Source organism: Sus scrofa, chromosome 13 (genome assembly GCF_000003025.6).
Source record: "Sus scrofa isolate TJ Tabasco breed Duroc chromosome 13, Sscrofa11.1, whole genome shotgun sequence".
In the NCBI taxonomy this organism is placed as follows: Eukaryota; Metazoa; Chordata; class Mammalia; order Artiodactyla; family Suidae; genus Sus; species Sus scrofa.
Window position 1 is genome coordinate 24,619,936 of NC_010455.5, and position 15,981 is coordinate 24,635,916.

At 44.0% G+C, this 15,981-nt stretch overlaps 1 protein-coding gene and 1 long non-coding RNA gene across 7 annotated transcripts in view; one reads left to right on the forward strand and one right to left on the reverse strand.

The window, feature by feature from the left end:
• LOC110256427 overlaps positions 1-15,981 on the reverse strand; it is a 200,114-nt gene that overhangs the window by 128,287 nt on the left and 55,846 nt on the right. The gene's annotated exons all lie outside the window — the stretch shown is intronic.
• The window catches only part of ENTPD3 (ectonucleoside triphosphate diphosphohydrolase 3), a 36,064-nt gene continuing 23,726 nt past the window's right edge, over positions 3,644-15,981 (forward strand). Inside the window, exons 1-3 of one of the 2 annotated variants that reach the window (XM_005669376.3) lie at positions 3,644-4,614; positions 5,345-5,396; positions 9,475-9,602. In XM_005669376.3, coding sequence (XP_005669433.2) covers positions 5,357-5,396; positions 9,475-9,602 — 168 coding nt within the window. In that variant the 5' untranslated portion in view covers positions 3,644-4,614; positions 5,345-5,356. Of the gene's footprint in view, positions 4,651-5,344; positions 5,397-9,474; positions 9,603-15,981 lie in introns of both variants that reach the window. The other variant, XM_003358380.4, reaches the window with a different exon arrangement.

Sequence of the window (15,981 nt, forward strand, 5' to 3'; positions counted from 1 at the left end):
ATGGCACAAAAAAGTGAACACTAAGTAAGATGGCTATGAGGTGACAGTGGGGGCAGATCCTTGGAGGCTGTGCAAAAAGTCTGATCCGGTGATAAGAGGGCTGGGATGAGGGTGTGAAGGGTGGGAGTGAAGCTCAGTCCCCAAGCGTCAGACTCATTTCCCACTCAGACTCAGCACACAGAACAGTGCCTGGAACACAGAAGCAACCAAGGCAAAATTTGTTAAATGTATGGAAAATGGAACTGGTGTGGGAGGTAACTGTGGGGTGGAATACACTGGGTTGGTCCAGTGAGTGAGCTTCTGAGGCCAGAAAGAAAGAAGGGTCCAAGAAGGGGATAGAAGGTGTTACATCAAACCCAGCTGCGATCAGTGAGGTCTGGCACTGAAGCAGGTATAGGAGGCCGGAAACTTGCAGTAAACTACAGCAGGTAAAGGATTCATTCAACTCCTGAACCTCCAAAGACTAAAAGCACACAGTGGTACTGGGTTTTAATTTCACAAATCTTATTCCAAATTTGCCTTTTCTCCTTTATAAATGGGACTCTTGAGCCATTATTGCAAAGTGCATTTGTCAGTCTTCCTGAAAGTCTTCCACAAGAGCAGGTTGGGATGAGGCTTTTTCTAGCCCAGAACTTCTATTGCAAGGCACGACTTGCCCCATATGACACCACCCAGGAAAGACCTGGATCTGGGGATGGAAGTGTAGAATTCAAGGAAAGGCAACTGAATTTTGCAATGGATAATTTTATGTGTTAACCTGACTGGATCATCAAATGCTCAGATAGCTGGTTAAACACTGAAACTTACACCAGCAGCTTTCCTGGTTCTCAGGCCTTTGGACTCAGACTAGACGTACACTACTGGTATTCCTGGGTTCTGAGCTTGTCAACTGCAAATCATGAGATTTCTCAGTCTCCATAACCACATGAGCCAACTCCTCTCAATAAATCATGTATATATATATGCATGTATACACTTACATGTGTATATATGTGTATATGTATTTGTATACACACAGACACATACACACACCCCTACACATAGATATGTTTCTGTTTCTCAGGATAATCCAGACTAATATAGATTCTTAGAAATATCAGATGGAAAAAATCTTGGTCACAATCTTCTACCTACAAAAATGTTATATAACCATAAACTCAGAGAAAAATTGTTCCTTGTATTTTATTAAACTTGCTCAATCAAAAACAAAAGCAAGAAAAATGAGGTGATAAATTTAGGTAGGACATAAGTTTGGTTAAAATGGTGAAGGTGAGGACTGCTTTGAAGGGGAGCAGAAATTAGGGTCCTCTGGGGCACATGCTCACACTTGCGCGCACACACGCACACACACAAATGCTCCATTTCCTCCTTACCCACTCTTCGTGACCTCTGGCAATTTGACCTTCACCCCAAGTCTCTACCCTTAGACCTTTACTCTTGATTATCTCTAGTCTCTCCCCAAACTCCAAGCATTCCCATTGTGCTAAGGATGTACATCTCTAGCCTTGAGCTTTCAAAAATAATGGCATCATAGACAGATACTACCCAATGCCTTCATTTCACAGATTAAAAAACAAAACAAAACAAACAAACAAAAAAAACACCTGCGGATCCTGGAAGTCTAGAGACGTATCCAGGGTCATGTACCTGCTGGTACTTAGAAGAGATGAGACAAAAAACCAGGTTTCCTAAATACCAATCTAGCAGTCCCCTGGATAACCCAGTTGTTTTTATGGTCTATATTCTAGGCAGCTATAAACTATTTCCAAATAGATATCTTCTGTTCAACTCAGATATTACAAGCCTCAACATGCAGTCAGAAAGACAGCAGTCACTTGTAAAAATGTTGAGTCTGAAATGGAAAATTTGGGAAAAGTATGTGTCAAGTAAGACAGTCAAAGGGTTAATATCCTTCATCCGTAAAAGAGCATTCTGTTTATTCAACACATACTTACTGAGAGTTCACTAGCCACTTGACTGTTTGTAGACATTGAGACTATAACACTTAGTAAGAATAGTATGGATTCTGCTTGTATGGGGTTTTCTGTCTAGTGGAGAGACAGACTAATCAGAAATTACTGTTGGGAAAGGCAGACACATGCAATCTAGAAGGGCTGCCCTGGGCCTGGAACATTTCCTGACAAAGAGATGAAGAGCCATCAAAGCCTGTAGCAGCCATACCTCTTTGCTTGAGAACATCTTCCCCAGTTCTGGGTTTGAGGTATACTTCTTTGTTCTGCTGAGCATGTGGGTCACTGGCCCAGAGGCATGCCATGTCCCCCAGCTTTCTGTACTTCAGAGCCCCCCATGGGGGAGGGGAAGGAGTCCTTCACCTGTATACTGTGTTGGCTGTGGGGTAAGACCCACTGATCATGGGGCATGGATGCTGACCTATTGAAACGCCTCTTGCTCTGTCTCGTCTCTATGGAAGGGAAGTGTTATTCCACCCAGAGCCTGTGCGAGTCATATCTTTCTTGGCGACCCTGACACCTGCAAATCAGGCAATGGGTTGACATGCTGGGACTGCTGCTTCTGGTGGTAGGCAATAGGTGTCACTTGCTCAACAACTGCCATAATGCCAGGACTAAGTGTTGAGAAATTCTTGGGAGAGGAGCACAAACCAGCAAAAGGCATCTAGAGAGGTGGGAAAAAAAATCAGGGCATGTCATATTCCAGAAATTTCAAGAGAGTTTTTCCCCTAATATGGAACTTTCTCCAATACAGAACATCATAGGTCTTTATTGTTGTTATATTCACTAGTTTGTTGTATATTTTAGCTTCCACATATGAGTGATATCATACAGTATTTGTCTTTCCCTGTCTTATTTCACTAAGCATAGTGCCCTCCAAGTACATCCATGTTGTTGTAAATGGCAACATTTCATTGTTTTTTATGGCTGAGTAATATTCCTGTGTGTATGTCTGTGTGAATCATAGTTTCTTTAGTCATTCATCTGTTGGTGGACATTTAGTTTGCCTCCACATCTTAGCAATTATAAATAATGCTGCTTTGAACATTGGGGTGCATGAATCTTTTCAAATTAGTGTGTTTATTTATTTATTTATTGGATATATACACCCAAGAGTGGAATAGCTGGATTATATGGTAGTTCCATTTGTAGTTTTTTGGGACTCCTCCCTACAGTTTTCCACAGTGACTGCACCAATTTACACTCCTGCCAATAGTTTATTAGGGTTCCAGTTTCTCCATATCCTTGCCAATATTTTTTATTTGTGTTCTTTTTGATTATAGCCATTCACAGATCTTTTTAAGCTTTGCTAAACTGATCAAAGAAAATGTTGAATTCTGAAACATATGAAAATATTAGTAATAAAATAACACAGTAGTAAAAACACAATAGTATTTTACATTCAGAAATCAGTTGCAAGTATTCACTGAATGCCTGACCCCAACCATAGACCCTGTACAAATCTTCTGCAAGGGCCCCTGTCCATCAAACTGAGGGTGAGTGACTATTGCTCTTGCATGCCTGTGTGTGAGTGTGTACACACATGCACAAACACACACACACACACACCTTGGGGACCTCCTCTCTGGGATCTGAGGTCTTAAAACATTCTTCTCTGAAGACCCTCTTGTTTCAGAGAGGGTTTGCCCCACCTGCACAGGGCAGAAAACTAGTGGCGCACAGGGCCTAGCTTCCTAGGACATAGTGGGGTCCTCAACTCTTCCTTCCAGACATTCAGAAGCCACAAAGAGGGGTGATCCAAGAGGAGCCTGCTCAGGCCTCTTGATGGAATCATTCCAGGATTCCTTGGGGTTACCCAGAGGGGCCGGAAGCCTACCTATTGCTGCATTAAAAATAGACCTCAGGCATTTGAATGGTTGCATTTTTGTCATCTTTCCTATTTGGCCTCTTCCAGGGAGTGTTTGTCCTGAACTTTGTCCTAATGACACCCACATAAAACACAGTGGAGGAGAGCATTGTCAGTAACCAATGAGAATGTCTCTGGGCATGGCCAAGGTGGTGCTGCTAAAACATTTGAGAGGGGAAGTCTCTGTATTACTTTGCTCTCTGGTCCAAATGATCCAGAGACTAGCCTGCTTATTTGCCTCACCCCCAGCATTACAGGTGTTTACTGGCCTCCACTCCATGGAAAGATGGGACACAGGGCCCACGTGTGCACACCCACTGAATGCTCAGTCTCTGCCCTGCCCCCACTTGAGGTTAACAGTGGAGGAAACTAAAAGATTAAAAGCCTCTTGGCCTTGACATCAAAGAGGAAGGCAGGCAGTAGACACCTCTCGCCCACCTTCCCCAGGTAGGTCTGGGCAGGATCGTGGATGTAGACCCAAGGGCTCTCGGCGCCTCTGACCCCTGCCCGCCCCCATTTCGGGTAAATGTGTTGGGGAACTAGAAGAGGGAAGGTGAAGAGGTGCTCGGCCTGAACCCGCACAAGAGGCGGGCCTGGGCCGAGGCAGCCCCGCCCTGCCTCTCTCCGCCTCTCCCCGCCTCCACAGGAGCGTCCTGCGTGCCCGCCGCTGCCGGCTGGCACTGCGGCAGCGCGGGTCGCCTTCGCGTTGTTTGCGCACAGGTGAACACAAGGGACCCTGCGCCCAAACCGCCGCAGAAGGATCGGGACGCTGTGAGGGTGAGGAACGAAATCGGATTCCGCAGGGGGCCGGAGGTAGGGACCGAAGGACGTGAGCCCCACATCGGGCGGCGGGGAGGTGGTCCCTGCGGTGCCCGGAGAGTGGACGCGTCTTTACCGAGCGCTTCTTCGGGTCCGGAGATGCGCCGGGTGCTTGACTGTTTTGGCTGTGCGGAAACGCAGTCCAGCCAGAGTGGGGCCTTCCAGATCCTGGGGAGCTGGATCCTGGGAGCGCGACATCCCTTGCAGTTGTCGCCAGCCCGCAGCCACAGATAACCCGTCTTGGGTTTTGAAAGGGCGACCTCAGGCTTGTGGGTTGTTACCACACACAGAAACCTCCCTTGCTGGTGTGCTTTGAAGAACAGCCTTTCCCCTGCCTGTGAATGTTAATAATAGCTGGGAGATTTATTCTGCCCTGGGAGGTGGGGAAATCTGCAGGAGAAGCTTGACTTCTTTTGGGAAATATTTTTTTGAGTTTAAAATTTCAGCAAACTCACTCTTCTTCCTTTCCTTGCATGGTGGGTTTGGGGGGGGGGTTGGTTAGGGCTGTGTAGAGATCCTAGATAGATCCAGCTTTTGGTCTATCTCAAAAGTTCTAGTTTCATCTGTCCTCCAGATTATTTTCCTTTGGAAGGAGTGAAGTGGGTTTGTGTTTTAATACAAGTGCAAGTTTTGGGAACTTAAGTCAGGGGCCACGACACGCTCTCATTCAGTGTTCTCTCACCTGCAGCTGGAAGAAGAGATGTTCACAGTCCTGACCCGCCAACCCTGTGAGCAAGCAGGTCAGTACTGCTCAGCAGGCAGCAAGTGTGATTTTGTGGCATCACATGAAAATCCCAGCTTCAGCCCACAGCTCTTCACCCACGTCCCCTGCTAATGTTGGCTTAACCTCTTTGGTGTGCGACTCAGTCGCTCATTGGGCTTTCACCACCATTCCACAGATAAAAGTAATTCTTTTTGTCAAAGCTACACAAAACAAGGACTAACATGCTTGCTTTGTTTAAACGGTTTTTCCGGTTTGCATAATCCATTAGTTTGGGCCTTGTGGTTTCCCATACCCAGCTGTGTATATGGTCCACTTAAGAATATTGTTGATTTTGTGATGAACTGTGGAGTACTTGGATCTTGCCTCTCTTGCCAGCCAAGCGTTATTGCTGCCACAGCACCTACAGCATCCCCCACCCCCACCATGGGTCTGAGTTGTTACCACTGATACTACGGGTACATGTACAGAAGGTTTTCTTTCCCTCCCTCCCCTCCACTCTCTCTCTCTCTCTCTCTCTCTCTCTCTCTCTCTCTCTCTCTCTCTCTCTCTCTCTCTCTCTCACACACACACACACACACACACACACTTCCAAGCCTGCCCTGCCTGCCTTCCTAAGGAGCACGTTTTAGGTGCTCAAGTGGAAGCCCAGAAGGGTCTGGCCTCTCCACTCTTGGGAGGCACCAGGTAATTATAGAGTGTTTGTCTAGCCCTAATGACAGCACAGCTCTAGGCTGCATTTCCTAAATGAATGAGACCTGGTCTAGTCCATTTTGCTTTGTGACAGGCTTTTCTGCTAGGGCAAGGGTTTGACTAAGGTAATCATAGCTTTTTACCTGAAAACTGCTGAAGCGCGTTGGACTTGAGACCAGCCTCGTGGCTGTGGTTAGCTTATATATGCTTACTTATCACCCCCGCTCCGCCCCTAAATTGGGTATTCAAAACACTTTGAAATTTAAACACACATACTGTAACACCACATATTCAGACTAACTTGCTACATTCCTTCCAATTTGGCAGATTAAACCTCTACCTTGTCTTGGTGGGTGGGGGGAATCCCTTAAATCTCTGTAGCTGACACTGGCATACACATTCTTTAAAAGTTGATGCAGAAATTTGCCTTTGTGGATAAACCAGTTCCTGTCTGGGTCATGTCCTTTGATCTGGAATCACAGAAAGTTGATCCAGGACCCCTTCAAAGGCTCTGAAGATCAATTCCACGTTAGTTGGCCTCCCTCCAGTTGCTATGACAAACGATTCCACAATGAGTAACCTGGTGTATAAGTCATTTGACACACTCGGGGCTAGTTCTGCGGAATACATTCCCAGAAGTGGGAATGCTAGTCAGATGGTATACACATTTGCAATTTTTATCTAGTATTGTCAAATTCCTCCCCACTTCACTCCCAGTGACAAAGTAGAAGAAATAAGGTGTTAAATGGCCAACTTTGACATCAGAAAGTGTCTGTGGCAGCATCTATACTGCAAGGTAATTAGATTGGGATGGCAAGAGTCTGCTGTTCTGAGCTATTGAGACCCACTGCATGACTGACTTTAAGTAGTGAGCATTGTGATGTGATTGAATATTGAGGCTGAATCTAACTCTATATGGTAATATATACATGCTCTTTTATTTTCTTCCAAGAAAATGTCTCCTAGAAATAATGAAGCAGTTGTAAAGCATAAGTTTTGATGATCTAAAAGTAGATGTTCTAGAACAGGACAGTATCTACCCTATTGCTGTTCACAGAACTTTCTGTGATGGTGGAAATGCTCTGTAGCTATACCATCCAGTGGCCGCCACTTGTGGTTACTGAACACTTAAAATGTGGTTAGTGAAGCTGAGGAACTGTTTTTAAATTTTATTTAATTTTAATTAATTTACATTTAAATACCCAATTGGTGAGAGGCATAGCTGGATTCTGAATTCAGTGATCTTCCTTTAATGCTAGTGTTTATCGTATTTCAGCCATTTAGTGTCACCGCTTATGTTTATGCTATAACAGTTCTACCAAGACTGTTATTTAGTCAATATTTTAATTAAATGTCTTCTAATCTTTTTAAAAAAAAAACTAGGTATAATTTATATACAATGAAATAATAGATCTTGTGTCCTTAAATTGCATATTCTTGCCTTCTGTCCCTTTTAGAATAGGGACAATTTATAAGAATCCTTTTTTTTTTTTTTTTAAAGGAGAAATTGTACCTAAAGAGCAGGCTTACTTTGATTTTCAGTTTTTTCCAAAGGAGTTTTGAAAGCTTTTGATAAATTTTGACAAATGCACATACTTATATACTCCACAATCCTATTAAGATGTAGGAGCATTTCTATTATCCCAGAAAGCACCAAGTGTTCCTTCACAGTGGATCCCTGCCCCAAACCTTCATGCAGTCACTGTTCTGATTTCTGTCATCTGTCTGTTTTAGAACTTCACATAAATGGAATTATTTCAGAAAATTTCTTTCTTTCTTTTCTTTTTTTTTTAAATAAATGTATTTGCTACTATTTTACTATGAAGTTTTCATTTACCCACATTAGTTTGTTAAGACTCAAGTAAATATTTGTTCATAACCATCTGGTTATGCAATCAATATTAGTTAAATTTAACAAGTAGAAATAGCCCATTATGATACATTATACATAACTATATAATGTAAATAACTATATAATTATCTTTATTCATAGGCTATATATTTAGTTGAAAACTATTCATATACTACATTTTTTTCTTTTGCTTTAAAATAGGTAGACATAGCTTACACATTATAATTAAAATGTAAATACCAGAGATTACATGACCCCTTTTGGAGGAACGCCTAAACTGGGGTCTAGTTACTCTTTTTTTTTTTTTTTTCCGCTTTTTAGGGCCTCATCTGTGGCATATGGGAGTTCCCAGGCTATGGGTCCAACCAGAGCTGCAGCTGCCAGCCTATACTACAGCCATAACAATGCCAGATCCGAGCCACGTCTGTGATCTACACCACAGCTCACAGCAACGCCAGATCCCCCGACCCACTGAGCAGGGCCAGGGATCGAACCTGCATCCTCATGGATACTAGTTGGATTCGTTTCCACAGTGCCACAACGGGAACTCCCTCCTTTTTTTTTTTCTTTTGGCCATACCCCTGGCATGTGGAAGTTCCCGGGTGAGGGATCAAACTCATGCCCCCACAGCAACCCAAGCCACTGCAGTGACAATGCCAGATCCTTAACCCACTGTACCACAGAGGAACTCCAGGGGTCTAGTTACTTTTCATTTGTGAAGACGTAGGTAAGACCCTATGCCTTCACTACAGACACAGGAAAAATGACTAAGGTTGAATTCTGATTGAGAACTGACATATCTTAGAAATTCAAACATGGTGCCATTCGCTTGCCCTCAGTCATCATGCACTGAACTTTATAATCATTGATTATACTTAAAATACAATATGGGTTTTTTTCTTGGGGGGGGGTTGTTTGTTTTTTTTTTGTCTTTTTAGGGCCACACCCATGGCATATGGAAGTTCCCAGGCTAGGGGTTGAATCACAGCTGCAGCTGTTGGCCTATACCACAGCCACAGCAACACAGGATCAGAGCCCCATCTGTGACGTACACCACATCTCACAGCAACGCCAGATCCTTAACCCACTGAGTGAGGCCAAGGATCTAACCCGCATCTTCATGCATACTAGTTGGGTTCGTTACTGCTGAGCCACGATGGGAACTCCTTAATTTTTTTTATTTATCTGAGATTATTTTTAAATGAAAGGTAATATCACATGTTTTAATAGAAAGGTCATATTTTTCAAATCCACATTGAAACAAATGTTATTGTAAATCATCTTAGGGATGACCAATAATATGCATGATATGCCGTAGGAAATACCAGAGAACTAAATCATGGCATTCCCTCCCTGCAAACACTGTTTTAGTCCACTCTTTGGAGGAAAGATAAATGGGTGTTGGAGCCCAGTTGCTGCTCTGCACTAAAAGTATGGGTCTCACTAAAGCCAGAGGAAGTGACTTAAGTATGCAGCTATATCCCCAGTCCAAATTCTACAAGGAAGGCCAGGCCCTGTTCCTGACTCCCCCTCATGTGTCTTCCCATTTTAGGCTTCAAGGCCCTCTCCCGAACTTCAGCCATCATCGCCTTGGTGGTCTTGCTTTTGAGCATTGCGGTGCTTGTGGCTATTACACTCATCCAGATTCACCAGAGGGAGGTCCTCCTTCCAGGACTGAAGGTAAGCGTGAAGAAGCTGGCATTGAAAGGAAGAAATGGACTCTGACATCGATGATTCATGAGGTACAAGAGAAGAAAATTATTTCCTCCTGCCTCCAGCTGGAACCAGGGGAAGGTGGGATAAGACCCAAGGGAGAAAAGACTGGACATGCTGGGTTTGTGATGTTTGAAGTGACAGATTGATAGTGGTGACACCTCCTAGGACTGTGTGGTCTTGCTTTGACTTCTGACTGTTGGAACCAAAGCTAGACTTCGTAGCCAAGAATTATAAATGGTTACCAAAGATTTACCAGCTTGTCAGTTCCCCTAGACCACAGAGCCCTGCACATGAGTGGAGACTAGAAGACCCGGGCTCTTCTCTTGGCCTTAATGTGGGTGAACAAAAATCAAAGACTTGAATGGTCTCCTTGAGCTGTGTTGTGCTGCCTCTCTTGAGTCTCAGCGTATGCCATGATCCCTCTGACTCTTCCCCCAGAAAAGTGACTCAGGTCCTTATGCTAAGTTCCAGAGGCCTCTCTCAGCCCTTGGTAAGCCCATCCCCAAATGGATGGTCTCTGGTAGACTGAAAACTGTATGAATCTCTTCAGTCTTAGCTGTAAGAATGATGGGAAGTGATCTCATTGAAGACTGTTAAATGAAGGGTAAAGAGAGTCAGCGAATCCTTTAGCCATTTTGGGTAGAAGTCAGCTAACTTGCTCTGTAAATGGCTAAACACTACACATTTTAGGCTTTGAGAGCTATTTATAGTCTCTGTTGCATATCTTCTTTTGTTTTTCTCTTCCTGTGACTCTTCAAAAATATGAAAACCTCTCTTAGCCAGAGGGCCATAGAAGCCAAGTAATTCAACTATATTATTTGAATCTCATTTAGTATTTTTCCTTGACCTCAGACTCCTTTCTACATCCTCATGCTGTTAAGGACTGTTCCAAGGCTATATTTGAAACAGGTTTTTAAAAGATAAAAAAGAAACTAATATTACGTTAGCTCTGTGGGTAATTTTGATCTACCATCCTGAGTCCTCTTTTCTAAAGGATTAAAGTAAAATCTTTTCTAGATAATGGAGCCTGGTTCTTTTGTAAGATATTTTACTTAAGAATCTCAGCCCCCCCCCATATTAATAGCATGAATAAAAAAGTAAAAGAAAAGAGCCTTATGTAAACATCCAATGGTGAGAGGAAAACAAATTATCTGATTGTCTAATGACATTAGCTAAGGCCTAGAGAAGCTTTTTTCCCCAAGCTCCAGGCATTGCCTTCTTCTATAAACTATATAAAGTCAGGATTGCAACTACCTCCTTATACTTTGTAAATTGCTATTCAGTTGAGTGAGCATTTTTCCCTGAACTACTCATTGAACCTTTGTGCCAACTGGAAGTTGGACAAGCACTGTCACCACCATTTTGCAAGTGAGGAAACATAGGTTTGGCCAGTAGATGGCAGGAACAGAACTGAAACCCAGGAGCTTATGTTGTGGCTCAGCAGGTTAATGACCCACTATTGTCTCTGTGAGGATTTGGGTTTGATCCTGGGCCTCACTCAGTGGGTTAAGGATCTGGCATTGCCACAAACTGTGGCGTAGTTCCCAGATGTGGCTTGGATCCAGTGTGGCTGTAGCTGTGGCGTAGGCCAGCAGCTGCAGTTCAGATTTGACCCCTAGCCTGCAGCCATTAAAACAAACAAACAAACAAAAACCCGAAACCCTGTCCCTCCCACTCCCACAGCCAGGGCTCTCTTTCCTTTTCTTTTCTTTCTTTTTCTTTTTTTTTTTTTTTTTTTTTTTTTGGCTTTTTAGGGATGCACCCACGGCATATGGAGGTTCTCAGGCTAAGGGCTGAATAGGAGCTGTAGCTGCTGGCCTACACCACAACCACAGGGGACACCACAGCTCATGGCAATGCTGGATCCTTAACCCACTGAGTGAGGCCAGGAATGGAACCCTCGTCCTCATGGATACTAGTTGGGTTCATTAACCACTGAGTCACAACGAGAACTCTAGGGCTCTTCTCACTTACTTCCCACCTCTCCTTGATCCTAAGTTCTGAATGGGGGACTCAGGAGGAGACAGTGGCCTCTGATGGGAGAACACATCTTCCTCTGCATAGGAGGGAAGGTAAGGAGGATGGGTGCAGATGCAGGAAGTTTTGCTGAATGAGGGGAGGGACATGCCCCCAACTGGTACTGCTCTTAGGCCCCAGCAGCCATTCTTAGACTCTAGTACTATCCTTAGACCCCATAAATCAAAGGAACCAGCTCTAGCTGCACTCCAGGTACATCTCTCCAGGGGACAAGGGAATGTGCCCATGCTTCCCTTTTGAGAGGTGCATGGGACCCCAGAATCCAGGGTCTGTGTGGGCCTCCACCTGAGGGCAGACCTTACCACTGGTCTTAGGGGTAGAAAGGGGCAGCTGCTTGCAGGGAGAGTACACAGAGCATGGATGTGGGATCAAAACTAGCCCAACTTATACAGTCAACATACAGGTTCATGAGGCTGTTGACTCTGTGAATTTTCCCAGGGTGGGAAGAGGATAGGTTGGAGGCAGGCCAGGCCAGGAGTCTTCATTTATAAAACTTTCCCTCCGGCCCTTCGAAAGTTAAGATGGGCTAGTTAGGACAGCTGCCAGCTGCTGGCTTCCAGGTGTTCGGAAAAGTGAGAGGCAAGTCCTCTGTTTGTACTGGAGGGACATGGAAGAATTAGATAGAAGACTTGAAGAGTAAACCGAGTAGAGAAAAGTGGATCCCAGGGTAATATGGAGGGAACTGTCGAAGGAGGAGATCACACATGTTTAATGCTACTGTGTCAGGTGGGTTCCCTAGTCAAAGATGCACGTGTGAGATGGTCATCTGGGGGTGACCCCAGGAAACCCTATGGGGGATGGGGGAAGTGGGATGGATGGGAAGGCAGCCAATGGCGGGGCTGTTACCCAGTACCACTGTAGACAGCTGGGGCTGTCCTGCTGGGGATCTCTGGGAGCCAGTACAGAACTCACCTCAGGGCTGTCCTCTACCGTGGGCATACAGAACACCTGCCTCACAGTCATCCCACTCAAGGGCATGTTTACACACAAGCTTCCATTAGTCACTGGTTGAGGGCTGCTTCCTGAGGGACTCTCTAGTATTTCTGGTATGTTGTGGGCTCGGTGAGGTTAGGCCACTGGAGAAAGTCTTCAGGCAGGTAGAAAGTGCATAGTTGGACAGCACGGTGGTAAGGTCTAAGGCCTTGTGGGCAGGGAACCCTCAGTGACTATTCCACATAGACAGATTATTATTACTGCCATTTTGAAGATGAGAAACAGAGGAACAGACAGGGCAAATAGCTTCCTGCAGTTACACAGACTGGAAAGAGTAGAACTGGCATAGAAGGAAGAAAAGAGAGCAGAGAACATTGTTCTTAGGACATGGTTTGGAAGGACCAGTAGACACACCCTCACTAATTAGCATTCAGTTCAGAGAGAGGATTTTTATTTTTATTTTTTTGCTTTTTAGGGCTGCACCCGCATCGTATGGAAGTTCCTAGGCTAGGGGTTGAATCAGAGCTGTAGCTGCTGGCCTATGCCATAGCCACAGCAAGACCAGATCTGAGCCACATTTGCAACCTACACCACAGCTCACAGCAACACAGAATCCTTAACCCACTGAGCGAGGCCAGGGCTCGAACCTGCATCCTCATGGATCCTAGTTGGGTTCATTAACTGCTTAGCCATGAAGGGAACTCTGGAGAGGGGATTTTTAATCTCTCCAGAATCTTGGTGTCAGGCCCCAGCTGTAGGGAACAGAAAGTTGTATAACATTGGAATATTGGCTCAGAAGTCCCATTCTACTTCACCAAATGGGTTAGATGTAAGAAAATATAGATGTTCTAGACCAGCTGAACCAGGAGCAGAATGACAGCTCAGAAGGGGGCATTCCACATGCTTTTCTCAGGGTGTCCAGAGACCTTTCCTTTTGTTTTGCAGTGTGTACTAGGGGCCGGAAGGGCAAGTAGAGGTGGACGTGAGTGAATATAAGGGCTTTTTCACCGTTTATGTTTCATATCTGGAGCTTTGTTTTGCCTTTGTGTGCAAGTGACAGTTGTTTTAGAGGGGCCAGCTCCCCAGTGGCTTATCTGGAGTGCCCTGGATTGGAATGCTCCTCAAGACCCACATGAAAGGTCATCATATATGGCTATTAAAGCCAGCACTGGCTTATTTCACCTTCGTTTATCTTGGCTTACCTAACCTTGGTTTATCCGAGTTTAAAAGGAGAACTGTTAAAACTTAGCCAAGGGTAGAAATATCCCCAATGCCTTTTTCATTGTTACTGATCTGACCTGCTCTATCAGCTTGAAAAGTAAACATCAGGATGTCACTCAGACCTCCCCCTTCCTCCACGCTTTATTGTCGTTAAGTCCAGGATCTTCCTCTTTAGGTTTCACTCTCCCAGCCTCTGTCACAATTGTTTAGAAGCCCTGGAGCTTCTCAGTCCCACCTGATCAATACCCCACTGCCATTGCCACAACAGCCACAGGGTGTCACTGATGAAGAGGGGCCTGCAGAGCCCTCCTGTTTCGGGAACACAGCTTTTATGCCATGATCTGTTCAGGTCACATTAGATATCCACATTGGGTCACATGCTTGGCCATTACTCTCCAAAGTACAACTACTGGGCCAGGCTGTGTTAAAACCATTTCCTTCCAACCCTCATCCATTCTCAGTCATCAGTCTGATCTCCGGTGCCTTGTAGCCCACCCTGGTTCACCCTTTGAAGAATAAGAGCTGGGTAGTTGGTTTCTTCCTTTCTGGAAAGCCCCAGCTGCTTATTCAAATTGGTCTTTCTCCTCTCCAGCCAGATCTGCATACCACTTAACTAAGAGTTTGCTTTTAAGAGACTTTTGTCTAGACAAAGAAAGTCTGCCGTACATACTGGGTACCTTCTTACTAAATAGTCACCCTGTTGAGACTTGGTTTCCTTGAAACTCAGTGAAAGCATGGGGGATATAAGTACAGGTTTGAGACTCAGGCTTGATCCCAAGTCTGTGACTCTGGTTAACTATTTACCTCTATGAGCCAGTTTCCCAATCTGTCAAGAAGAGATGATGATAGGAGTTCCTGTCATGGTGCAGAGGAAAAGAATCTGACTAGGAACCATGAGGATGCAGGTTCGATCCCGGGCCTTGCTCCATGGGTTAAGGATCTGGTGCTGCTGTGAGCTGTGGTGTAGGGTCACAGACATGGCTCAGATCCTGTGTTCTGTGGCTGTGGCTGTGGCTGTGGCTGGCAGCTATAGCTCTGATTGGATCCCTAGCCTAGGAACCTCCAGATGCAGCAGGGGCAGCCCTAAAAAGCCAAAAAAAAAAAAAAAAGTCATTAAAAAAAAAGAGAGATGATAATACTTCCCTTATAAATGCAACACTAAAGCTCTTTGTGCAGTGTCTGGCATATTATAAGTGTTCAATAAATGTTTATTAATACAACTTGTTATTACTTATTATAGTAATAATAATGATAATGATAATAGCAATGAACACATTTAGAATGGATAAAGAAGATCTGGTACATATATACAATGGAATATTACTCAGCCATTAAAAGAAAGAAAGAATGCCATTTGCAGCAACATGGATGGACCTAGAGATGATCATACTAAGTGAAGTAAATTAGAGAAAAACAAATATCATATGACATCGCTTATATGTGGAGTCTAAAAAAGTGATAGGAATGAACTTATTTATAAAATAGAAACAGGCTCACAGACTTATGAAAACAAACTTATGGTTACCAAAAGAGAAAGGTATGGGGGAAAGATAAATTTGGAGGTTGGGATTAACATATATACACTACTATATACAAAATAGGTAGTCAACAAGAACCTACTATATAGCACAGGGAACTCTGCTCAATATTCTATAAGAACCTTTATGGGAAAAGAATCTGAAAAAGAATATATGTATTATGTGTAACTAAATCACTTTGCTGTATACCTGAAACTAATACAACATTATAAATCAACTATACTTCAGTTTAAAATTTTTAAATAATAATGATAAATACATCTTAGAAAGCTGATCTTATGACCTTTGCTTTTGCTTTTGCTAGAAGCTCACACAGTCCTTGAGTTTTGGACCACAGGGTTTGAAGACTCTTTCCTTTCACTTGACCCAGTAAGTGTGTCTTTAGTTCCACATTCAAGCCATGGTTTTTTTTTTTTTGTTTTTTTTTTCTGACACTGCATTAAACAGAGGGTGACTTAACGGCATTTCATCCAAACATTACCCACCTAGTTGAACTTGAGGAAATTCATTCTCCTCTCTCCTCTCCCTCTATGGAACCACATTAAGTTGTACTGCTTTAGGCAAATGAGCTCTGAAAACTGATTAAAGACCAATTTTTCCATTTTTGAAAATAC